The sequence below is a fragment of the Gadus chalcogrammus genome, chromosome 6, assembly GCF_026213295.1.
Source record: "Gadus chalcogrammus isolate NIFS_2021 chromosome 6, NIFS_Gcha_1.0, whole genome shotgun sequence".
Classification (NCBI taxonomy): Eukaryota; Metazoa; Chordata; class Actinopteri; order Gadiformes; family Gadidae; genus Gadus; species Gadus chalcogrammus.
Genome location: NC_079417.1, coordinates 25,591,256 through 25,617,069, shown reverse-complemented (window position 1 = coordinate 25,617,069; position 25,814 = coordinate 25,591,256). Strand labels below are relative to the sequence as shown.

The 25,814-nt window shown below is 42.3% G+C and overlaps 4 protein-coding genes across 4 annotated transcripts in view; 2 read left to right on the top strand and 2 right to left on the bottom strand.

Annotated features, from left to right (window-relative positions):
• On the top strand, nt 1-9,583 carry ptar1 (protein prenyltransferase alpha subunit repeat containing 1). Its single transcript, XM_056591465.1, has 7 exons — nt 1-189; nt 1,305-1,474; nt 1,993-2,059; nt 6,079-6,183; nt 6,811-7,060; nt 7,473-7,816; nt 8,151-9,583. The coding sequence occupies exons 1-7, from the start codon at nt 104-106 to the stop codon at nt 8,503-8,505; spliced, it is 1,377 nt and encodes a 458-aa protein (XP_056447440.1). The 5' UTR covers nt 1-103; the 3' UTR covers nt 8,506-9,583.
• Nucleotides 9,584-10,893: 1,310 nt separating this feature from the next.
• Nucleotides 10,894-19,154, bottom strand: cenatac (centrosomal AT-AC splicing factor). Its single transcript, XM_056591466.1, has 11 exons — nt 18,855-19,154; nt 17,362-17,528; nt 17,171-17,269; nt 17,030-17,096; nt 16,204-16,266; nt 15,716-15,783; nt 15,422-15,518; nt 14,990-15,020; nt 14,095-14,187; nt 12,152-12,284; nt 10,894-11,764 (listed from the first exon to the last, which is right to left on the bottom strand). Exons 1-11 carry the CDS (start codon nt 18,969-18,971, stop codon nt 11,677-11,679), a joined length of 1,023 nt encoding a protein of 340 aa, XP_056447441.1. The 5' UTR covers nt 18,972-19,154; the 3' UTR covers nt 10,894-11,676.
• ntaq1 (N-terminal glutamine amidase 1) lies at nt 19,155-22,596 on the top strand. Its single transcript, XM_056591467.1, has 6 exons — nt 19,155-19,395; nt 19,500-19,599; nt 19,926-19,976; nt 20,258-20,409; nt 21,119-21,240; nt 21,624-22,596. Exons 1-6 carry the CDS (start codon nt 19,328-19,330, stop codon nt 21,728-21,730), a joined length of 600 nt encoding a protein of 199 aa, XP_056447442.1. The 5' UTR covers nt 19,155-19,327; the 3' UTR covers nt 21,731-22,596.
• Nucleotides 19,869-25,814, bottom strand: part of LOC130383716 (phospholipid-transporting ATPase ID-like) — a 28,199-nt gene continuing 22,253 nt past the window's right edge. The window contains 4 exon segments of the mRNA XM_056591464.1: nt 19,869-23,831; nt 24,333-24,463; nt 24,947-25,085; nt 25,513-25,758. Coding sequence (XP_056447439.1) covers nt 23,505-23,831; nt 24,333-24,463; nt 24,947-25,085; nt 25,513-25,758 — 843 coding nt within the window. The 3' untranslated portion in view covers nt 19,869-23,504.

The window sequence follows — 25,814 nt, the reverse complement described above, 5'->3', positions numbered from 1 at the left end:
GTAGGTGGCAGTGATGTCCCTTTTGTTCGTTTTCAATCCAACTGAGCATCCAAAGAAAATGAAGAAGTCGAGGAGGAGGAAAGGATAACTGGAGAGATAAATAATGGCTGAATTTGAAAAAGAGGTTGCTGTCCTGGTTCAAAGAGTTGTAAGGGATATCTCAAATGCATTTAAGAAAAACCCAAATATGTAAGTACCATACACCGTTGAAGATATTATAACTAAATGATGTGGTCGAGCACCAAGTGGCACATTAACGCATGCAAGATGTAGACCAGTCACCTGCACACACCTGAGTGGATCTTATGTTCAAACATCGACCTAGACCATGTAGACAGCAGTCCCTCACTGGTTTCAGACCATTTAGACAGTTGTCCTTGACTGGTTTCATTCAGATCCACACATCGTCGTTATCCCTGCGTTAGTCCAACAGTCAGACTCAAAGCATCGGACAATGCACTTTTTTTTAGATGACACCATGCATAAGACGGTGCATTCAGTCTGTGATCAATGTCACTCAATACCTGGTGACAATGTCACTCAATACCTGGTGACAACTTGCCATTTAATCAAATTAGTGTCGAGGTCGATTATTTAACCTCTTTGGGGCTTCAATGTAGTCGTATTTCTCTTATTCCAGAGCAAAATGAGTCTACATGTTCCTCTTATTATGATGGTAGATAAGTTGTAGCCTATCATCTGTTGTCTTTATTCGCCGAGGGCTTTATAATGTGACTGCAGGTTGGTCTGCTCAGTACTGCAGCAGAGGAAACACCTGCTCTGAGAAGTAATAAGGGGAGTTGTAATTCGTTGAGTTTGCTCCCATCGTCACCTTCATAAGTTTCTAATCGCGTTGATAAGGATTCTCTGACGTGTCGTCGTACACGCAACGTGTACGTTATTGTAGAAAGAAAGTCCCTATTTGACAATTTCAATGATTTGAAAGGCCAACATTTCAACTGTTGGCATGTTTTAAACATGGTGTCATATTTTTTGTCTACAGGGCCAAGCAATACTACTACGGTTTTACGATGTTACGGCCAATTTAGCAGTCTTTACTTTGTAACTGCTTTCGATATTATTGAATGTATCCGGTCAATTAGGGCTGCACAATTCTGAAACAATTACTCTCAATTCTTTCTCGCAGAATTGTGATCTGCGTTCTTATTCTAATTTTTTTTTTTATTGATGTAGAGCCCAACAGAAGATATGAAAGTAGACCAATTGGTGTATGAAACCGAAACATGTATATTTGTATCCCTATATCTGTTGATCCATTTACTTTGTGTCTGAATTCCCTTCAGTGATGAAATCGGCATCATTCCTTGTCCAGAACCACGCTACAACCGCAGCCCTATTGTGTTGATTGAGACCAAGCTGGGCTTGGAGAGTTGGTGTGTGAAGTTCCTGCTCCCTTCCCTTCACAGAAAACTGCTTCTCTACCGACAGCGCAAGAACTATCTGGATAGAGAAGGTAAATACAATTACACAAACTAGTTATAAGTCAAATACTTGGCAGTCGGTTTATTATGGCAGTCGGGTTTCTGTCTGACACATATCATCTAAAGTAGCATTCCAGCATGCATCTGATTTATCGAAACAATGCCAATTTGGCATTCAAACCCCAGTGTTACTGTATTCATTCCAACTAACTGAGTTAATAAAACAATTAAGGAAGGTAGGAAGGTATGCTATAATTAGATCCTGAAAGATCACCAAAATGCGTCCCAAGAAGTATTTTCTAGTGTGGGCCTAGCTGGCTGTCTGTTCAGCGTCGATTATTCTCTCATTGATTTTAGTAGTTTATTGTTGCTGATTATGCATTGTTTCCAGCATCAGCTATTTTATAGATTATATAACAAAATAGTAACTAGGAGGTTGATGAAAACTAAATTTGAATTGTTGTGATTTATAAGATTAAAAAATTCAGCCTCTAACTGACATACTGTTTGCTATAAGCGAAAACAATCCGTTTTTGTTTTGCCTCCCCAGCCCTCGTGGATGTCACTGTTACACTTCTGTTACTCAACCCAGATTTTACAACTGCATGGAATATCAGGTATGAATGACCAGTTGCCCGCATATTAAGTGTACAATGCACACTGGAACTTAAAGTGCCGGAAGTGTAATTCCGGCAAAAATATAACCCAGGGTCTTTTTCGGCATGAAGACCCATAAAATAAGCCGTCCAGACACTTTTTTTATTTGATAATCGAATTGAATAGAGGCGCTGTCACACCAAATTTGTACCGGGTGCCAAATTTGTTCCGGGTACGTCATCCTTATGTAATCCATTCCAAACCTGCCTGGCAACAGACGATCGCGTCGAATGACGTAGGAAGGTTCAAGAACATTCGCGAACTCGTTCATTGAGCGCGACAAGACAGATAACACTTATTTTGCAAATTCGATTCAACAATTAAATGCAATACAAATATAAAGTAAAAACAAGTGTTATCTAGCGATCCGTTATCTGTATAATGTTATTTCGTCTTTGGCAACATGAGCAAGAATGTTTTTCGAAACCTGCTTTATACACTCAGTTTACTAGCTAAATTTGATTAAAAAATTACGTACAATACTAATATAAAGTAAAAACAAGTGTTATCTAGCGATCCGTTATCTGTATTATGTTATTTCGTCTTTGGCAACATGAGCGGGAATGTTTTCTGAAACCTGCCTGGCAACGGACAACCCCTTACGTAATCTGTTGTTCGTTGCCTGGCAACGGACAACTGATTACGTACCCGGTACAAATTTGGCAGCCGGTACAAATTTGGTGTGACAGCGCCAACACATTTAAAACAGCCAAGTATCAAGAGGGGCGATCGTTAAGTTGAATTTGTGGGCGCCTCCATTATATTATTTACAGGGCTCTCAAGTTTTGAACTGATTTCAGTGTGAGATTTTGTCGGGGGGGGGGGGGGGGGGGGGGGGGGGTATATTAACATGTGACTGCATACAAATGTGTCGAGAGACATGGTGACTAATGTAATATAGTAAGCATTATTGGCCCTTAGCACTTATATTCAGAAACAACACTGCCTCAAAAGGCTATTGGCCTAAGCAACACCAGTAGAGGCATATACTTTTCCCTGAAATTGTAAACGTTGCAAACGCGCAAAAATATATATTTATGTTGCATTCAATCCAATGCTTAAAATTAGGGGTGCAACGGATCACAAAGCTCACGGTTCGGATTGGGTCACGGTTTTTGAGTCACGGGTCGGATCATTTTCGGATCAACAACAACAATAAAGATAACAAGACAAATGTGACTTTAAATAAAATCTTTTAACTGTGTAAAAACAAAATAAAGTGAGAAATTAGGTAATAATCCTGCTTCCTTTTAAGCATGGTCAATATTTAAAAAAATTGCAATTTGAGGCATTATTCCTTCTTCTTTTTAACATGGATAGGATAGTAAATAATCCCTAACCCTGGATTTACAATTCAGGATGTCTGCATTGCCTGGGGAGTTTAGAGTCTACACTCTCCCAAGGCAATGCAGACATCCTTATCTTCTTTTTTTTAGTTTGGTAGCGAAATACAGTTTCTGTGGTGTTTTATTTTGCATTTTGTAAATCCATTGATTTCGGTTGGGAGACTCATGCTCATTGCAAGGGGGGTTGGTTGTAGTCTTTTCGCTCGGTTCTAGCCCTACTGTATATACGCGAAAAGACTACAACCAAACCTAAAGACGTCCGGTTCCGGTTCCGGTTTACGTTTCAATGGGATTTACGGAACGCCAAATAAAACACAACAGAAACTGTATTTCGCTACGATACTTGATGATGTTGTTAATACCGGAATTGTCCTCTAAACATGCGCTGATCACGTCAACGCACAACTTTTTTTTTTAATCAGCCGATCCGCGGATCACTTGCGTCCCGAACCGTGATGGTTGATCCGTACGTATGGCGACACATTAGTGCCATAATTCACTAATGTGATAAAAGATGCATTCGGGCGTATTATATTATTCCACACGCGTAGATATTAACTGCGAGCGCGCAAATGATCTCTGCGCGCGCAAAACAGCCTCTCGCGCGCGCAAAACCTCTCGCGAAAGATGTTTTACGCTCTCGCTCGAATTTCATTTCGGCACTATGGGGGAGGGAACCAAGGCAGGGCGGGCTTTCCTATGATTGGCCGTTTCTGAAGCGCGATATTTGATTGACAGCCCTCCTCTCATTCAATTCTGAATTGTACAGTAAATGGCTGAAACGATAGTGACGTATTGTAACTCCAGATTCTATGAGTATAGGCGCAGCCTTTTAAGTGTCGGCCTCATTGTCCTTTAAATAGCTGAAGAAAAGCTGTTTATTGGGAGCAGAACGTCCGCCGGCGCCCGACTATCTGCGAAATGCGGACGTCGTTGAGGCACGCCGCACGCGGACGTAATTGAGGCCCAAGCTGTTGGTGGTCGGGGATTACACATTTTTCAGTGCTACGGCTCACGCCTAGGGATAACCCAATAGCGATAGCCTTAAAAGGCTGCGCCTATACTCATAGAATCTAGAGTTACAATAAGTAACTATCGTTTCAGCCATTTACTGTACAATTCAGAATTGAATGTGAGGAGGGCTGTCAAATATCGCGCTTCAGAAACGGCCAATCATAGGAAAGCCCGCCCTGCCTTGGTTCCCTCCCCCATAGTGCCGAAATGAAATTCGAGCGAGAGCGTAAAACATCTTTCGCGAGAGGTTTTGCGCGCGCGAGAGGCTGTTTTGCGCGCGCAGAGATCATTTGCGCGCTCGCAGTTAATATCTACGCGTGTGGAATAATATAATACGCCCGAATGCATCTTTTATCACATAAGTGAATTATGGCACTAATGTGTCGCCATACGTACGGATCACGGGAAACCCGTGAACCGTTGCACCACTACTTAAAATATATCGGTTGCATTCAGTAGGCCAATGCTGTGGTAAAGTATGACCAAGTGTTTTTTTCTGTTCAATAGATAGAACTTTATCAATCCCCTGTAGGAGAAATGTGTTAATGTTTGTCCCTATAAAACAATAATGGTAAAAAAAAAAAATACAAAACATGATGGTAACTCTTAAGTCCAACCGTCCAATCTGAAGGCTCTACTTAACCTCTCCCCCTTCTCACTTTCACCAATGCAAAGCGAATAGAACTGATTAGGGGAGGGTGTAGCCTAACTAGTTTGTGAACGACCCAGAGAAACACAACACAACACAAATTCAATGTGAACATGTATGAGGCTTTGTAATAAAATCCAGGACGATTTTGAAATTCCGCCCGGACACATTTTTTTTAAAAGTGTCTCAAAAAGAGGTCATGTCAAGAGGACGTCTGGTTACCCTACGTACGGGGAACCCATTTGATTCCTACCTGTTCCACTGTTAAATAGCGGCGCAAATTGGTTGGCGCTATACTGTTAATTCCGCTGCGTGAGAAATACGAAGTGCGGCGTGTGAGCGTGTGCATGGGTTGAATTGCGTGTGTCTCACGCCAAATGTGTGAGACTTAAGAGCCGAGTATTTACGGTAGCTTGTTCACACTGTCCCTAGCCATATCATTGAAGCAATTTGGGCTGTTGGCATGCTCTGGGCAAGCTCTATACTCGATTATCAATGAAAAAGTGTCTGGTGGGCTTATTTTATGGGTCTTCATGCCGAAAAAGACCCTGCTTCAATTTTCGCCGGAATTACACTTTAACCCAATTCTGGAGAGATAATGTCCCTCAAATACTCTGCTAGAAGGAATTTATGCTACTGAATCTGTTTCAAAATGTACAAACTGCACCTCTGCCAAACTGGATAATAAATAAGGGAAGCCCAACAATTCACAGAGCCCCAAAACTTCAATTCTGTGACCTTGCTATAACATTTCAATATCGCTCTAACACATACTTGCACCTAGTGGTTCAAGGAATTGATTCTCTTTGTTGAGAACCATGTTGCAAGAACGTGTAAAAACATTGTTTCATATACATTTTATCAAACAACTGAAAGGGTTTACTGCGCCTAACCCTTGTTTTTGAATATAGTGAGAATATATTTCCAAGCAGTACATGGTATTCAATTAATGATGCCTTGGGTGTTGCAGAAAGGAGCTGCTCCAATGTGGTGTACTTAACCCAGAGAAGGACCTCTACCTTGGCAAGCTTGCCCTTACAAGGTTTCCAAAGAGCCCTGAGACATGGATTCACAGGTATGACCTAACACAACCAAAATATAGTGGAAGGCTGTACAAAAATTGTCTCTTTCAAATGGCTGTTTTTTCTAGTAAACAGGCTACATTTCAGTTATTCCGTGCACTGAATTACATTACATTTATTTAGCTGATGCTTTTGTCCAAAAAATCTTTCAATAAGTGCATTCAAAAATGAAGATGCAACCTAAAAATAGCAAGTGCATATAAGTCCTTAAAGCATATTGCTTATTTAAGTGCAATAATATGGAAATATAGAATAAGTGTTCTTATTTTCATTAGTGGAAGATGTGTAGGGAGTGCTCGTTCCACCATTGTGGAGCCAGGACGGCAAACAATCCAGATTTAGTTTGACTGCCGGTGGGGTGCTCTAGTAGTTAGGGAGTAGTGACCTGTTCTGCAGTCATTGAGTGACGTGCTGGACAGGCTGGGGTTTATGGTTTGGCCATGATGTCGATAGTAGGATGGGCCTAAGCCATTGGCAGAACTATAGGCACGTACCAGTGACTTAAATTGGTTTCAAGCAGCCATTATTAACCATTGGTAACATTGAATCGGCATTAGGGATAATAAAAAAATAAATAACTTAAATTCATTCTAACATTTGAACCCAATCTTCCTTTTCAGACGCTGGGTGATTCTGCAGTTCCTTCAGCAGTGTTGTGCACAAAAGGGCTGTAGGAAGGAGCAGTGTGAGGGCTATCTGTGCCATACTGAAGCCATGGGAAGCAGCCAAAACCTTTGCACGCATCAAGCAAAACTCCTTCACCAAGAGATGAGCGTGTGTTCTGAGGCAGCCGGCCGCTACCCCAGCAATTATAATGCCTGGTCCCATCGTATCTGGGTGCTGCAGCACATAGCAAAAGACAACGTTGAGGTACATGGCGCTGTCTTTTATTTTTTAATGATGAAGTACAATTTCTGATTTTGGTTATCAATTTAATAGATATATATAGTAGTAGGTAAAATGAAGGAAATCAAGTGTAGTATACGTATCTCATCCAATGGCCTTTTTCCATATGCCCGTTTTGCCACGCCGGTTCAAATCATGCTGCGCTGGTATGCTTTACCAGTTTAAACGCACAGATCTGTCACGAGCCACACTGAGCTTGACAACCTCCAGAGTGGTTCCAAGGCACGCCCCACCCTATATATGGAAAAGGTCCCCGAGATAAAGACCCCTAATATACACAAAACGTCCTTTTTGCAATCTTTTAAAATGAAAAATGAAGCTGGATACATTAAGAAAATGTAGCTTTGTCCATCTCTTCTTTCCCCACTTCCACCAGGTTTTCCTCGAGGAGTTCTCCTCCATGCGTCGATGGGTTTCTATGCACGTCTCAGACCACAGCGGCTTCCACTATCGGCAGTTCCTGCTTCAGGCACTTTTAACGGAGCTCTGCAAAGCCCCCCACACGTCCACCGCAGCTACCACTCTCTATCAACAAGGCACTACAACGACCAGCCCGAGTGCCCGCCTCACGGAAACCAGGGCGGCATTCGGGTTGGACCCATCCAGTACAGAGAGGCAGCTGGGCGGCGGGACGATAGCACAGCTGTTTGACCTGGAGATGGAGTTCTGTTCAGAGCTCATCCACTCCTACCCCGGCCATGAGGCTCTTTGGTGTCACAGGTACGAACGCTCATGCAAGAGAGCAGGGTTCCATTCAGAATACATTGATATATTCTCGCATCATCTTCTATCTATCTTGTTGTTTACGAGGAATGGGTTAACCTAGCGATTTTTAGTGCTTGGCACTTGGTTCTATGAACATCCTTACTGTACCGACAGGCGTATATTTTCTTCTTCTTCTGACAAATGCAATTATTGTAAGTCGCTTTGGATAAAAGTGTCTGCTAAATGCTCTAAATGTATGTGTAATTATATTCCCTCCTAAGAATCTGCATGGCCTAGCCGTTCTGATTTGTTAGACATTGTGATAATATTTGACGTTTCTTCACCTCAGGAGGCAGGTGGTCTTTTTGTGGCACAAATGGAGACGGGACCATCCACATTTCCCCTGCAACAGCAATGAAGGCAATTGGTTACATTTGAGTATTTCGAAGGATAATGGACAGGCGTTCAGCAGCGTTGAAGGGAGCATCAACGGACTGCCGTGTGGTGATGCCATGGAGGTAGACGGGCCACCAGACCCATGTAATGCCAAGCAACTCAAGGGAGGTCCTCTGATGTCCGGCTCTCTGGCCCTCACAGCTGAGCACAGCTTTGTTTCCATTCTACTTGATGACTGTGGCCACTCGGAGCAGAGACGCTTTGCCCTCGCATACAGGAAGTGGTTGGGTCATATCAGTCGTCAGTAGTCTTGAAAAACAGTTAACACCGACCCCTCCAGGTTCTTTAAGATATATCTTTAGACACAGATTAAATGTACTCTATACTTTGGTGCTTCCCTCTTTCCATATGATGATAAATAAAGGGATGACCCTAAATAGGTATTTTCTTTGATATTTCTAGTCGAAGGTGCCTGTCACTTTCCCACCCTCACACCGTACTGGAACCTATGGTCATGCTTTATCACGTGTTTGCCACTTCCAACTAAATGCCGGGTTGTTGGTTTTAGCTCTGAGTCTGCACTAGGAACTAAGTATAACCAATAATGCCACATTGGTGGAGCTATGCAAAACTATTCAACACTTGTCAGGAGTCCTATGTTACAATATGACACAACCAGTTTTTAAACACCACAACAATATTGGTTCACGTGAGAAAGTTCCTCCCATGGATGAATAAAGTATGTCTTCCGTTTAAAAAGCTCATATTGTCAATATTCCATGATATGATGATAATAAAAATATAAATGAAATGGTTCTCATTGGGGTAAAGGAACTTAATGCGACCGTACTATGTTAAGTAAAAGGGTGTGAGTTTATGATGAATCAAATTAGCTCACTACAGGGGAACCTTCTCGTTACCAGAAGAGCTAATAGTCTTGTTAAATATTGAGTGAAGAAATATGGTCAGAGTAAATTGGCCATGACCATTTAGGCCAGAAAGATGATACTTGTCATATTTCCATTAACTGGCATTTCATTATCGATGATTGTAGATTATGGTTAATGGATACAAGATTTTCAGTTTGGTCATTCTTTCTAGACGATCGGCTGAGTTAGCGGAGCCCCATGTTGGTCAGCCTGGACCATCTCATGAGGATACACTCATGAGGGAATCTGAACAGATCACAGCAGAAAAACGCATCAGAGGCAGAATTCAAAAACGGACACCAATTTCAGGAAATCAGACAACACGTGCACCACAGACACACACTCAGTCTATTTATATTTGGTAATGTTCTCACTACTTATTTTAGTATGTTTGATTAACTTGTATTTTTAAATTGACATGGAAATTTAGTTTTGATTCTACTTATAAAAGACCCGAACTATTTTGGCAGTGTATCTGTTTAACTGATCTAGCCAGCCTCCCAGACGTGAGGGATATGACAGATGAGTCTCCTCTGGATGGAGTCCCAGGTGAAGTTCTGATGGCCCAGCAGCTCTGAGCTTGTGGCCTTGCAATCTGGGTTCATTGGGAGAGATGTCTGATACAAAAGGAGAACAATTGATCCTTCGAACAACACTTGGTTGGATCTGAAACTACAGCTGTCTGAGTAGCATCACACTGATTCATCTGGCAACTTCGTGTTCGAAGGCTGTTCCTGGATACAAATGACAGAAACTTCCTTCAATCACTAGGACAATCAATCGCCATGACGATAATATCAAGATAATCATCTTCCCTATTACCAACATCATCATGAACTAGTAATTAATATAACTGAGAGAAGGGGAAATACCCTTTTCCAAATGTATATAGTTTTATCAAAGAATGTGAAGCCTGTAATGAACGATGTGGACTTGGCCGATGTTTATTGTGCACTCAATGCCCCACACATGACACCGGAAATTAAAAGTAAAAGATTGTACTCGGCAATAAAGGCATGGCATACTCTTTTTAAAAAAAACATGCATGCTTAGATTTGTGTCTGGAGCAGTGTGTTCCATTGAGGATACTCAGTTTGGGTAGAAGCAGTCTCCTGTCAGAGCCTCAGGGGACAGGTACCACTGCGGGCCAACCAACAGAGTCAGGTATTTGCGTCCACCACTCGGCTGACGCCCAGGTCCACCACCTGGACACCAGCAGGGTGTCAGATTTCATGTCCCGATGGAGGACCTGTTAAAATAAAAAACCGTACTCAACAAAATAATCACACAATGCTTAATAGGCTACCGTGCACTGGGTCTGTAGTGGTCTAAAAATAAGAGTAACTTATTCACAAGCCATAACCACAAACGGACAAACTAACCCCCTCAGTCAAATAAATAAGTAATAATTATATAATAAATAATATATAGATATTATAATCATAATAATCATAACTTATTATAAAAAATCACCGTTAAAGAACTGCGTTTAAACAAAATACTTCTACAGTAAGCTGTGTATATATATATATATATATATATATATATATATATATATATATATTTATATATATGACTGGAGATAGGATAGGTTAATTCACTTGAGGTGGTAAACAGTCTGGTTATGTTTTCTCTTGCCAGAAGGACTATCTAGAAGGACTAAGCTACTTTGAGATTCCCCTGGAATTCCCATGTTTGTTTCTAGTGTAAAGCAAGCAAAATAATAAATAAATGAAAAAGCAAGTTGATATCTTTTTTTTTATATATAAGTTTCGGAGTTAATTAAATAATATCTGGGGCTTTAGCCCTGAATGAAGCAGCCTAGTGACACCACTGCTTATGCCTACTGTCTTTATTCAGCCTATTCTTGGTGGTGGATATTAAAATAAAGAAAAGCTGATGCCATTTCCCCAGGGCTGCAAAAAGATTATCAACTATCTTCAGCATGAAATATCTTTCCCAATATCCCTGCTGTATATGGTTATCAGCACCTGAGGTCCCAGCGCAGATCCTTCTGGCACCCCCTTCTAGACAGATAGTATACATGTAGTTATGCCATCAAATTGCACACATTGCTTTCCTTCTGTATAATAGGAAAAAGTCGGCTCGGGAAAACCAATATTGGCTTGCCTCATTAATGAGATATCGTGGTTGACGATAAGCCAGTATCAAAGTGTGCTGTATCTTGTCGACAGATTCCAGCAACTGGTGCTGTGTTTCACCTGTTTAAAAAACGGATGAAATACTTTTACAAAAATAATTATCTAAGATTTGCCACAATGCTGTCTACAATCTTAGCTAGAACTGCAAACATAAAAATGAGGCATTAGTTGTTCTTCATACTATTCGGTCCCCTCCCCAAAAAAGCAGACGATGAGCAGATTTCCAATCACTTTATTCCACTGAATCTACTAGTAAAATTAAGTTAGTTAAGTTAAGTCTGCAGGAGTTCTGCTGTAAAATAATTAAAACTGTAGAACCTATACACATATCCATATCGTGGAGTGTATGGACGTCCTCAAGGCGGGCCAATGGTTATAAGCTTTGCTGTTATGGATTGGGCCTCATTCTCTTCGAGTCCCCGGATTCTCCCTGCTTTTCTCTCTTCTTTTTACCTTCTTCTTCTCTAAATTGGTTCCTGTTGAAGAACAAAAAAACATCAGTCCTAAATTATCAAGAGACAAAGTTCCTTATGACATTATTTACATCTTATGATTATGAATATGATCCGAATGATTTCAAATAAAAAATGTAATTACCGTGAAGAATGCATAATCTAATATCCAGTCCAATACCTAGATGCCAATGGTTTAAAGTCTATATCTGTCTGAAATGTATGCAGTGGAATTTGTACACATTTTCAATCTAGTCTTAGCATTACCATATTTTTATCATACAAGATGTTCTAAACATTTTATATTATCTTAAGTCTTTTATTTAATAACATTTTATATTGATTAGATATAAGATTAAATGTTTTATGAGACATTATACAAGCTAGATAGATCTGTAGACTGGATCCCACCTCGACTGCCATCGCCTCCCACTGTTCCACACGCGGCCAAACGACGGCAGCCAGTCTGCGTTGGTCTGGGAGCTGTGGTCAAAGTTAGCTCCCACTCGGTTAGGAGGAAGCTTCTTAACCTTCTCCTGCTCTTCTGGAAACACAAACACAAGGTATTACAGAAACTTCTCCCGAAACACAAAGTTCAAGGTATGACCGGAACTCTTCAATGAAAAACTGTCTTCCAGATATTTTAGGCGTTGTGGAATAGCGGCCAGGGGTCTCATTTATAACCGTTGCGTACGCACAAAACGGGGCTGAAAGTTGCGTACGTGACTTTCACGCCAAGGTTGTGATCTATAAAAAAACCAACTTGACGGGAAAATGTGCGCAGCCCTAAGCAAACTCTGACCCATGCGTACGCATGGTTTGGAGGAAAAGGAGAATTGGCGACACAGACGGTGTGGTGGTGAACTGAAGTCAGACCGAAGAATTGCAGAGTGAGAAGAACGATTATGTTTTATCATCGCCCTTCATAAATTTAATTTCAACCCGTATCATGCGTTAAATCCTAATCAGAATAATTTAAATCCACTGCGTTATTTCTCAGTTATAACTCCAGAAATATCTCCTTAGAATAGAAATAAAAAGAAATTCTCTATATTTAATCCCGTCACTCCATACTGTCCACTGACGGCGCGACTGCATGGAATAAAGCATCTGTCCAACATGTGTCAATAACATAATATTTTTATGTGACACTGTAAACACCTGTAATCCTTAGCCCAAGTGAAGGAGTTCAAGTACCTCGGGGTCTTGTTCGCGAGTGAGGGTATGGAGCGTGAGATTGGCCGGAGAATCGGAGCAGCCGGGGCGGTATTGCGTTCGCTTTACCGCACCGTTGTAACGAAAAGAGAGCTGAGCCGCAAGGCAAAGCTCTCGATCTACCGGTCGATCTTCGTTCCTATCCTAACCTATGGTCATGAGGGCTGGGTGATGACCGAAAGGAAGAGATCGCGGGTACAAGCGGCCGAGATGAGTTCTCTCAGAAGGGTGGCTGGCGTCTCCCTTAGGGATAGGGTGAGAAGCTCAGCCATCCGTGAGGAACTCGGATTAGAGCCGGGTGATTACAAACTGATTATCCAAGGCGTTCTCGTCAGTCTTATTACCGTAACCCTATAAATACAGAGGTGAGCGCCGTGGTAATGCTGCACCATATGGCACTTCTGGCGGACCATGCAAATGGCAGGATTCGGAGGGAGAGGGTAGGCCTATTTAGGGACCATAACGATTTATTGGTAGAGGCTACATAAAAATATGTAACTATGTCAGACCACTTCTTTTTTTAATTCTGGGACAGTGCGCTCCGTGCTACTGACAGAGTTCACTGCTGCAGCAACATGTTGCCACTCACTCTGCTTTTTGTTGTTGGCGTTCCCAATCCCGTGACCGCCGAAAAAACTACCTTTCGGGCCTCCATCTCACCCACAAGCGTCTCCACTTCAACCTCCGTGAAATTTCGCTTCTTTGATTTTCTCAGTACTTCTGCCATTGTTTCCAACAAGACATAATACCGGCATCTGAGTCTGTTTTATATGCAGATCGCATTCATGAGGTCATTTGCATTGACCATTTATGGTTAAAAAGGGGCGTGTAGAGGGCGGAACGTGAAGCTGATTCAGCTGCGCACAATTGTAGTCAGTATGTGATTTATAAAGCAAAGATTGCGTACAGGTGTGCGAACGCAGTGTTTTAAAAATCTGAATATTTTTTGGCGCACGCAAAACTTGGCTTCTGGGCGTACGCACATTTTTAGTAACGATCCCACGCACAGTTTTATAAATGAGACCCCAGGGCATTAGGATTAGCAGAGCCGGGAAAACACACTCTGCTCATAACAGGGACAATTCCCGGACGGGGTTAGGATGAGTAAGGGTAGTAGGATTTGGGTTAACATCTCTTACTGTGCTTGAGGAAGTCTTGGAGGCTTGGGCCGACCTCTGCTCCTTCTGAACCCTCCTTTAGTGGATCACTTTGAAGCCATGGGGGGAGGGCCCCTATAAAGACAGTTTATAAATAGATAAACTCGTTCAGACAGGTTCTAGCAGATATGGTTATCGGGCCACATACAACTGTTGATTGACTATGGGACAGAATCAATACGATGACTCTACAGAGGAGCGCTCTATGGGAGCATCGTTAAAGCCTCTTCATGAACAACCAGGATGGCTGCCCCTGATGTGTCACACAGTTCTTTGCTCTGACTGGTGTAGGTCTTTCCAATTGCGTCCAGAGGCAATTTGGTCTTTGCCCCTTGTAAAATCGAAAATCGACCACATTTGCAAAATGGTCGAGTCCAACACACACATGCACACGCACACAGACACACACAGTTTAACTGTCCTAGGTGTCTATTTGGACATGTGAAATTGTTAACAATAGCACTCTGAAAATTAGGCTCACTGCTGCATTCTGCATCATGTGCAGAGGAAACGTGGTGCACACTGGTAGTTGTGCAGTCTACAATAATGTAATACTTTACTATCCAGACTAAATTATCCAGATATTGCAGACAAGACGGCTCCAGCTCATTCAGGTGCCTGAACTGGTCCATGTTTGCCTAGGAGTGGGTGATCTTATTTGGTCAGTGGGCGTGAGATGTAGGACAGTATTCTGATTGCATTTCAGTTTTCAATACATTTTATTCTTCAATGTGAACTTTATATAATTTACTTGTGTATAAAATGTACTATAGTAATACAATTTAATCATACAGTAAGAAATTAGAAAGCAAACACGTTTCAAGCATTTGCTCAAATGCATAAAAAACATTTGCCATTGTTACACAAGGTTTGTTACCTGTGTGAACATTTCCATCGTTTGAAGGATCCTGTGAGAAAAAAAAGTTCTGGTTATGTCAGGCTTGCAGATATCTGCTAAAATAACACTCTCAACCTGTTACCCATCATTGTACTGTGCTGTATTTCTCTACAAATATGAATTCATATTTATTCACAAGTTCTATTCATACTAATACATGTTCCATAAACCCTCCAGCATTTGATTGATTGTGTCTTGCTGAAGGACCAAATTACTTTCAGACCATGTTTTTTCCACCCCGACCCTAACTTCTCTAAATAAATATATTTTATACCACCAAACTCCTTGACTTAATATGCTTGGACCCATCTCTAAACCCATCACATGTTCTTTGGAAAGATGTGCTGGATCTTATTTCACAAACTAAACTCATTTGAAAAACCTCCTCAGCCAAAGTCAATGTCCATCTACCTGATGACCAATGAACGTCAGGCCTTTCCCTGGTCCCGCCCCATCAGCCTTTGCTTTAACCCAGCTGGGCCTGGCGCGCTCCTTTGATCCCAGAGGTCTAGCGGACAGAAACAAACACAGCATTTGAACTGCTCAGGGGTATAATCAGTGGACATCATTCAGCTAGGCTAATTAATTACTCTAGAGGTGATGCGTTAACAAGACTACCAGTAGTATACATGTATAGAGGCAATATGTTAAACCAGACTGTTTTGTTGGTCACTGCAATGTATTAACCACCTAGTGTAGTCTTACCTAGCAGCCTCCTCCACAGGCGTCCCTTGACTCGGACCTCCGTTCGACAGCTCCTGCTCAACCTCAGGCTGATGTGTGTGTTCAGGAATTATCAACAGGACGCAAAGATGTACATATACACACACACACACATACGCACGCTTTATAATTGAATACATTATTCAATATTCTACTACTGAGAAAGTGGTGTCTGCCCGTAACCAAGGCAAGTGCCTTCAAAACTGGAGTTGGTTGCAGGGCGCTACAGTCTGCCGCAGCCCACTTCTACTAGCTCAGAATGGGTTTAATGCAGAGAATGAGTTAACCCTTTGGGATAAGTAAAGTATATTTTGTTCTCCTTCAAATCCATTGAAAACTTGCTCTGATAATCTAACCCGCTACAGCTAGAGTTACCAAGGTAAACAGGTGCAAACCACAAAGAAACTCATCTGAACAAGTTTGGGACAGATACTGCGATGGATACTGCCATGGTAACCATGGAGACAAACCTCTGTAAAGGACTGAAGAACCTCCAGGCGATGCCTCTCCTGGCACTGGATCATATGTGTATGCTGTAGGACAAATAAATACATTATTATTATTATTGTTATTATTATCATAACCCATAACCAAAAATAAATAAAAACTGGCTCTCTAAAATCTTAGCTAGAACTTCAACAATCAGGTGGCACTTTTCTCAGAAATGCCGAACATCAGCAGATATCCAATCAAATTTCCCATTTTATCGTTAAAATTGAGATAGTGAAGTTAAGTCTGCAGGAATTCTGTGTAAAACTACTTGAAACGTATCACTTATCGATAGATTTATGATGACATATAAAGATGTAATACCGTCTTATTAATCATAACTCGAAACCACCTTAGCCTAACCCCTAACTCATATAGGTAGGTATACTACCCGACAAAATGGTGGTGTTCACATAGGCTGTCAAACTGCTGTCGGAGGGCGGGATTTTAGCAGAGCACAAAATAGTAACTGTGACGTGTTGGATGTTATTTTAATGATGCCATGAATTTCCTCCCATCTCCGTGTCCTTGTGGGGCCTCTTACAAATGGGCATAATCCCTCACAGGCTCAGCAAGTCTAGCCTCAAACTGGTTAGAAATAAACAGAGAATAGGCCGCAATACAAATATGTATTTTGGGCGTGAAGGTTGGGTTACCCTAAACTGCCTCGTAGGACTTGTGTATGGAGTAACAGCTCAGAGGAAGACAATCTCTCTGGCCAGGGTTAAGCGAGCATTGAAACAGGAATTGATCTACTGACTCGCCAATGGACTGAAAGGATCATGCTTGAGAAATAGAGCATATTACCTGTAGAAGGACTGTATCCTCCTTCTCCACATAAGAGGCCAACGCTTTATCCACCTCCGCTTTAAATCTTAACAGGAAGGGTAGATGTTGAATAAAGAAAAGTCCCACACACCTTAAGCCACAGAACAGATAAATCTATACCTCTCAGTGGCCTCGGTTGTGATGAGGACCTTATCCATAAGTTTAGGTTCGGCCTTGTACTCCCACCAAAACCTCTGGGTGTTCTTCTTGTGTTCGGGTCTGAAAAAAAAAGAAATGCAAAGAAATGTAAAACGTATGGATAATGACCGTAGAAAGCGTTTGGGAAAGCCTTGGGATAAAACATCTCTCACGTAGCCATGTGCTCCAACAAGCCCCCGTGTAAAACAACCACGTTGCCGTCGGTGACGTTTCTCTCCATTTCAATTCCACAACAGTAACACCAGAAGGTCCCTCCATGCTTAGTCCCATCAAACCTCTCCACCTGGGGGCTCTTAATCGTTTGTCTGGCCTCCTTCACCTAGAACCCAATGAATTGCATGAGTACACACACAGACACAGATACACACACACACACACCTCAAGAGATTAACTTTATTTAGACCGGTCGTTTCCAGGCGTTTGCATGTCCTCATATTATTAGGATGCCAGTCATGTTATCTCATTGGGCACTTTATTAGATAGACCTGCTGGTTAATGAATATAAATCAATCAGCCAATGATGTGGTAGAAACGCAATACATGAAAGGAGGATTCAGACATGGTAAAGACTACATGGACTTGTTGTTCGCACCATATATTATAATGGGAAAGGAATGTGATCTAAAGTGCTAAATGACCGTGGAGTTGTTGAGAGAATGGGCTGGGGTGGTTTCAGCATCTCAGAAAATCGAAGAGAGAAGAGGTCAGAGATGATGGCCAGGTTCCAGCCAACTGGGAGTCGAAGGGAACTTTAATAACAGAAGACCCTCACACCAGGTTCTCCTGTCAGTTACCCAGTGGGGACTGAGAATACAGCAGCCACAGCCTCACCACAACAAGACACTCCGTAGGAGACTGGAGGAACCCATCTCCTGGCCTGGTCTGACACATTTAGACTGGAGAGCCCAGTCTCCTGGCATGGTCTGACACATCAAGACTGGAGAGAAAGCTCTCCTGGCCTGGTCTGACACATCGAGACTGGAAAGACCCTTCTCCTAGCTTGGTCTGACAGATGAAGAATCCTAAAGGGCGGCATGTTGCCCTTTTTATGTTCTTTTCCATTGCTCACAGTGAGTTCAGTGGAACTGACTGGAAGCTTATCGGGCTCTTGTAGGAAATGTTGCCCTTTTTAGCCCACCTTAACTATTAGTACTATTGCTTGGGTATAGATTTTGGTATTAATCTATCTTTGCTAATTATCACTTCACAGATAGAGTTGGTTCATCCAGAGCTTGTCGAGACGGTCCTTGAAGGCGTTCAGGCTGGGTGCAGAGACTACTTCTTCTGTGAGGGAGTTCCATGAATCTTCAACTCTGTTGGCCCGTTGTGCTGGTCTGCACTGCAGTATATTTTCTCCAGTTTCTGGCTATGTCCGCGGGTTTTTCGCGGTACAGCTAGTCCTACATGGGTTGGAGTGTCCACTTTGCCGGTCAGGATCTTGTACGTCTCAATCATGTCCCCACGGCTACGCCTGTATAATAGGGACGGCAGATTCAGTGATCTGATCCTCTACGGGTTGGTTCCTCAGTTCTGGTATCAGCTTGCTAGCTCTTCGCTGTACTCTCTCCAGATTGTCTAGATCTGCAGGCAGCCTTGCCAGACCGACACTGCATGCTCAAGATGGAATTGTTTGGAATCGTTTTACCTTCTCTATGAATTTGAGGATCACAACTTTCAGTCGGCTTTGGTGGCTCTTCCCGAAGATGTGCTTCTTTCCACAGAAGAATGTCTGTCTGCATACGGCGCAGTGAAATGCACCCATTATGGCAATCTATTTGGTTTACAAGATTACATGGCCTATTTTTTTAAACTGAAATGACCCTTGTTCAAACATACAATTAAATTTGATAAAACATATGTAAGCGCACGACGCGATCAGATAACGACGAGCCACAATAAGCAATCATCCGCCGGACAGTTTATAGCGTAACACCAAAACATGGAGACAATCAACTTCCCGTCGGACTTTTTATACTGAAACACAAAAGCATGGAGCAAAACAGATACTCAAACCAATAGTTGAATTGTTATTTTTAAAACAATTAAGATACTTATCATCATCGATACAAGTATTATTGTTCATGTCTGGTCGTTGTGTTCGATTGATGGGGTTTAGTGATGCAACGGGAGGGTTACCAAAGCATCACTTCCTCCAGAGATAGCTGCGTTTATACGAGCTGCTACTGGTAATATCCAATCTTTTATAATAATGACATATTAACAATGATGATATATCATGCTCATTATAGTATTCAAGCTGATGCTGTAATGTATAAATCAAATTCAACAGTGAAGAAAATGTGTGGAAGCTGTGTGAATTTGTCAACGCCCAGACCCCCGACTTGCTCAGAGAGGTGTATGCAGTGTTCATATCCAATGAGAGGAGAACGGTAAGATATAATATATGAATATGGAAGTAATATATCAATTTGGAAGTAATATATTAATATGGAAGAAATATATTGGTATGGAAGTAATATATTAATATGGAAGTATATTAGCATGGGAGTAATATATTAATATGGAAGTAATATATAAGCATGGGAGTAATATATTAATATGGAAGTAATATATTAGTGTGAAAGAAATGATCAATGATGTGAGATGTTAAGATTGCCATGGGGAAATTATTTAAAATATTTATTTACAACTGTATGATTCTGCATTTTTGTGTCATTGATTTTAAATCTTCTTCAATTGTGTTTGTAATACACAGGTTCCTCTCTGGAAGCAGAAATCCGGCCCAGGAAATGAACCTGTGATTTGGGTATTCATTACATTTAACTCATTGTAGTTGCCTATACTATATTCAATACCATGTGGATATAGTTTATAAGTTGAGAGTCAATATTTAGAATCAAGAAAAAAATCATGCAAATAACAACTCTACCAATCACTTCAAAGTTGTACATCATAGTTTGGTTTACACAGTCACCGTTATGTTAGTGATGTGTTGTGCCACGGTGACAAGTCAAAGTTGTTAGTGCTATCTGCCAACAGATTAGCCAACTTGTGTGCTTCAACTCTGTGTGTTGTATTTGTTTCTAGGACTATCATGTGATTCTGCTCCACAAGAGCAGCCAATGGGGGCAGAGCTTCATCTATGACCTGGACTCTGTGCTGGATTGTCCCTGCGACCTGCAGCTCTACGCTGAGCAGGCCTTCCGTTCGGACAAGGGACTCAAACCAGCCTTCTGGAGGTAGTGCCAAGGTCCTCATCAGATACTAGCACCATGCTAGACTTAACTTAGCTCAATATACCAGACCTTCAGGACATGTCAAATGGTGACGTAATAAAAATGAACGGAGGAGGCTGGGACTAGAATAAGTTGAACTTGCCTCCACCCTGTTTAGGAAGGTTATCCCTGCTAACGCTAACCTAGCTACTTTCAGCCTGCTTATCATTGCCCAGCTGCCTCCACCCTGTTAAGGAATGCTATCCCAGCTAATGCTAATCTAGCTGCTTCCACCATGTTACAGAAGGCTATTCCAGCTAATGCTAACCTAGCTGCCTCCACCTGTTTAGGAAGGCTATCCCAGCTAATGCTAACCTAGCTGCCCCCACCCTGTTTAGGAAGGCTATACCAGCTAATGCTAACCTAGCTGCCTCCACCCTGTTAAGGAAGGCTATCCCAGCTAAGGCTTTACTGCCTCCACCCTGTTTAGGAAGGCTATCCCAGCTAATGCTAACCTAGCTGCCCCCACCCTGTTTAGGAAGGCTATCTCAGCTAATGCTAACCTAGCTGCCTCACCCTGTTTAGGAAGGCTATACTAGCTAATGCTAACCTAGCCGCCCGCCTCCACCCTGTTTAGGAAGGCTATCCCAGCTAACGCTAACCTAGCTGCCCCCACCTTGTTTAGGAAGGCTATCCCAGCTAACGCTAACCTTGCTGCCTCCACCCTGTTTAGGAAGGTGAGGGTCATCCCTGCCAAGGTTTTCCTCAAGACCTTCGCGTCGGACCGCTCGCACATGAAGCAGGCCGGAGTGTGGCAGAAGCCCCCACCTCCCTACCCCTGCATCCAGACACCAGGTGACCTCTGACCTCCAACGAACCCAAAGACAATCATAAATATCAAATATATAAACTCCAAGTAGGAGCACATGACTAGTTATTCTTCTACACTCTAAGAGCTTCTAATGGCTATTCACAAGGCCCGTGTGTCTTGTCATTGATAAACACTCACATACCAAAGAATCATGGAATGGCAAGCCCTCATAATGTTTGATGAAACAAGGTTTTACCTGAGACCCGAGTAATTTGTTACTAGAGGGTTAGGCACTATAGCCAAACCAACTACCCTGAACTTCCCTTTGCTAACCTTGATCCACAACCCTGGGGTAGTTGTGCTCCACCTTGTCTCAGTCTGTGCTTGGGGTGTTCACATCTGACCGTTTGTCTTCTCTTCTACTTAGATTCGGTGATGAACCTGGATGACTTTATCAGCATGAATCCCCGTGTTGGTGTGGGGAATGTCTTCTCCCTGCCAGAGTTCATCCAACATTTCACAGTGAATCTTTAACCCTGATCAGCTTGTCTTTTGAACTCCAACTAAATTTGTTTAATCTTAATATCCTTCATTCTTTGATATGCAGCGGCTTTTTGGGCTGAATGGCTGGCAAAGTGAATCAATTGTTACTTGGCCCATAACTGACCAACCCACTAAATGTGGTGCAAATCCCTGCCCAACCTTTTGAGATATCCCACACAAAGAAAGACAAGAGGCACACACAGGGCGGAAACATTAATGAAGATCACCTGCTTTTAACAAGCCAGCAACGTTTGTTCTACAGCAAGTCTTTGGTTTACAGCCACCATCCACTACATTTTTTTCCCATGACATAATAGCAAGTTAATACAATAGAGAAAGGTTTTCATACGAAATGATTAATTGTACTGGTGAATGAACAATATTCTTGTCATGTATTTCTGTATACTATATAAATATGTATCAAACAGTGTTTCCCCTTAATTTTTTCCCCAGCAGTGGTGCTCTGTTGTGTACTACTTTGATGTGTGCTAGATAGTGCTGATGTCTGATTCTCACACAGTCTTATAAGAATGTAACTCCAAAGGAAATAGCATGTGAGCACATTATGTGCACAAGCCAAGTTGCCTTGGCATTAGCGCCAATGGTTTCAGTCTAATTTTGAGCCATCCTATCGTCTGTTTTCCATCATACTGCTGTCTCATTGAGATCAAAAATCTCTTTCGGTTCTGACATTTAGTCTAAAGCCATTCATGAGCTAATGCCACCTACAGTAGCATGTGTTTTTATTCTTCTACAGCAGAACATTATTTTGCAGTCAGTATCTTTACATAATAAGTATCCAAAGACAATGACAATGTAACAATTGAGGGGCTTGCATTAGGGGCCACCTATAATAAATAGGTTCCCCCCACGGAAAATCTAATAAAATGAATGCTCATGAGCCGACGCTATGGATCCAGCTGTGGTGTTGCATCCCCTGCTGGACGCATGTTGTGGAAACACTGATTACATCTTTAACTACTGCAGTCAGGATTAATGGAAATATACTGCTGTACATCCCCGATATGGACACAAAATCACCTGCAGTGGTCAGGATTGTATAAAAACTATGTATACAAATGTATCGGACGGTATATAAAAACACAATGGTCGAAGACAGTGGCACCATTAGCTGCCAATACTGAGTAATACAGGCTACAATAATGGACTATAATATACAGTATTTGCTGAAAACAAAGAGAATCACTTGAGATTGTAGGATTGCTTGGACACTTGGTTATATTGCAACCAGGATAAGGAGGATCAATTGCACCTGATGGAAGTCTGTAAACGTAACACATCATGTTCCTCCATCTATATCGGCCTTGCATTTCTTTCCCTAAGCCAGCATAGCAAGAGACCAACAGATCAAGATCAATGAGTGTAGTCAATGACATTATTTCCTTAGTTGAACACAAAGCGGTTCTTCCTGTGGGTTCCTCAGAGTGCATCATGAGCACCATACCTTTCCCTGGGCCTCTTTGGCTGTAAGGCTGAAGCGTCTGAAGTGGGATCTAGGGGGGGGGGGGGCTCAGGAGGCAGAGCGGGTTGCCTGGTAACCTGAAGGTTGCTAGATCGATCCCCGGCTCCTCAGAGTGTTCATGTGTCCCTGAGAAAGACACCTCACCCTGACAGCTCCTGACGAGCTGACTGTAGCCTTGCATGGTTCAATCCGCCGTCGGTGTGGGAATGAATGATTGTAAGACGCTTTGGATAAAAGCTTCAGCAAAATCCCCTAAATGTAAATGTAGGTGGGATCTGCCCTTCATAAGGTCTGATCCTGTATGATCCGATACATCTGCAGCGAGGTCCCTTCCACGCCTTGGGCTTTAGCGTTGTGAGGCCCATCTGTGGGACTGTACCCGGCCGACCGCCCCATGGGGATGAAGCTGGAGGTGGACTTCATCGGTGTGAAGTGAGACGAATGAGACACAGCCGGGCGTCTCAGAAAGCGCCGTGACGTCACCAGCTCGCCGTAGCCCTGGGCATGAGAGAAGGCATAGCCGGAGCGTCGCGAGCTCCCTCGGCGTATGCGAGTTCTCTTCGACAGGGGAGGGGGGGCCGCCTTCGCCTGCCGGGCCTTAAACATCACCTGGAGGTGTCAACAAAGGTCAACAAACAAACGGTCATATCGAACCACAGTTCACAAGCAAACTGTTCCCATCTAGGTTTCCATCTCATCCTGAATCTGATCTAAGATAAACTATATGTTATATTGTTTTGTTCAGGGGTGGATTTGCCACAGCCATATATCGGGGGGTTGAGTATCATAATTATGATAGTATTATTATTACAGAATCTATGTTTTTGTCTGTCGAATGTGTCATGTGCCAGCAGCTGATTCTCAAAATTCTCACAACTGTCTTCCATTCTTAAGCTAATTGTTTGCTGTTGTCACTGAGACCTGAACTTCTACTTGACTGTTTACAGCATGTAACATAGCTACATTATTTTAAGCATTGCCTAATTCATACATTATAAGCATTAATTTTCACATATCATTACCTATATTACAATTAGCAATACCCCTAACATACATTACTATAAGAATTACCCCTAACTTACATTAATATAAGCAATACCTCTACCGTACCTTATCGTTAATGGTTGGCCAGAGCAGGATGGTGAGGAATCGGTATGTGAGGACAGGGAGCACACACAGGATTGAGGTGAGGAGGATGGTCAGCCACACGTTGCTCTGGTTCAGAGTGTTTCTGGCGGTTCCTTAAAACACACAATGTTGTCACGACAATCCATCCTTTATCTATTGCCTAATCCTTTCTGACTTCAGACAAGGGGCAGAGTAGGACCCTTTTTCAGCCCAGGGGTTTCAGGCCCGTACCGGCCCCCTGCGGCCAGTGGCCACAACGACAAGTGGCCACTGGGCGCAGTGTGAAGCTCCTACCACTAAGGGGTGCCCCCGCACCGCAGCCCGAAATACATTTCAAAGGTGACCGGCACGATCGTCCCGATGGCCACCCCCATTTTTTTAATTCAGAGGCAAAAAATCCAGATATGTTACTTCAATGCATAAATATTCAGTGCTTAAAATTCAATGGCTTTTTATTTTCAAAATCCTACGAGACAGATTTACTTCCATAATAAGGTTGTTAACATAACTACGGCCTCTTCAACAATACCGTTGGAACTGAAATAAGCAGTAGCATTACTATGCATTAGAACGTGTTAATCTCTACTGTCACTTACCGATGAAGGAGAAGGCAGAGGGGAAGAGGCGAAACAGGCCGTTGCTGTACATTGTGAACGTAACCCCAAAGTAAAGCAGCAGACTGCCCACAATGAACAACGTGTTTACTGCTGTCCAGTAGGACATCTCCAGACTCAACTAGAGGGGAGAGAAAAGGTCAGAAAAATTACGGAGACAAGAATTGAATTGAGAACATGCATTGTTCATGTTGGTCTATAAAAGTTTGGGAAAGTGCACTCTCCAGAAATGACGTGTTCAATTACAAAACATAGTAAGTTATGGTTGGCCTTGGTAATAAAACCTTAATAGGATAAGATAAGATAAGGTATTTTATCAACCCCAAATGTCAAATTCAGGAATAGGTCAACCATGAAAGTAGCAGGCAGGTTTGATAAATATATTTTATCTAATATTATATAATAATCATAATTTATGAATATATGTATAAAATATGATGCATAGAAAGCCTGTATTCAGACGGTTACCAGCAGGCAGGTATGATGTAATAAATAATATTTTATGTAATAATCATAATTAATGAAAAATGATAGAATGTATAGCAAACCTGAATGCAGACAGTGAAGAGCAGGCAGGTTTGCGTGACCACAGCGAAGGACTGGTAATCGCCCAGATCTTTGCCGTCTTGCCTCATGCTGTCCGACATGGCCGCGTAAGGGATGAAGAAGAGGACGAGGGAGCTGAAGCCACTGTGAAGTGCACACTTGAAGAAGGCCATCTTGCTGAAGTACAGGTTCAGCTGCCCCGGGACGTACAGCTGAGGGTGCTGGAAACTCCAGGCGTCGTTCACATCCTGGCCAGCAGGGAGAGCCAAAGTCCAGCATATTGAATATACAGGTATTTGATATT

Bases quoted from the DNA above. Each gene is read 5' to 3' on its own strand.
- ptar1 (XM_056591465.1), top strand. From the start codon at position 104: ATGGCTGAATTTGAAAAAGAGGTTGCTGTCCTGGTTCAAAGAGTTGTA. The intron at 6,184-6,810 runs GTATGACCTAAC...CTTCCTTTTCAG, and splicing joins CCTGAGACATGGATTCACAG to ACGCTGGGTGATTCTGCAGT. The intron at 7,061-7,472 runs GTACATGGCGCT...CACTTCCACCAG, and splicing joins TAGCAAAAGACAACGTTGAG to GTTTTCCTCGAGGAGTTCTC.
- cenatac (XM_056591466.1), bottom strand. From the start codon at position 18,971: ATGGGTGCATTTCACTGCGCCGTATGCAGACAGACATTCTTCTGTGGA. The intron at 17,270-17,361 runs GTGAGAGATGTT...TTTTTTTTTCAG, and splicing joins TTGTTGGAGCACATGGCTAC to ACCCGAACACAAGAAGAACA. The intron at 15,021-15,421 runs GTAGATGGACAT...TTTTTCTCACAG, and splicing joins TGACGTTCATTGGTCATCAG to GATCCTTCAAACGATGGAAA.
- ntaq1 (XM_056591467.1), top strand. From the start codon at position 19,328: ATGCAACGGGAGGGTTACCAAAGCATCACTTCCTCCAGAGATAGCTGC. The intron at 20,410-21,118 runs GTAGTGCCAAGG...CACCCTGTTTAG, and splicing joins CTCAAACCAGCCTTCTGGAG to GAAGGTGAGGGTCATCCCTG. The intron at 21,241-21,623 runs GTGACCTCTGAC...TCTTCTACTTAG, and splicing joins CCCCTGCATCCAGACACCAG to ATTCGGTGATGAACCTGGAT.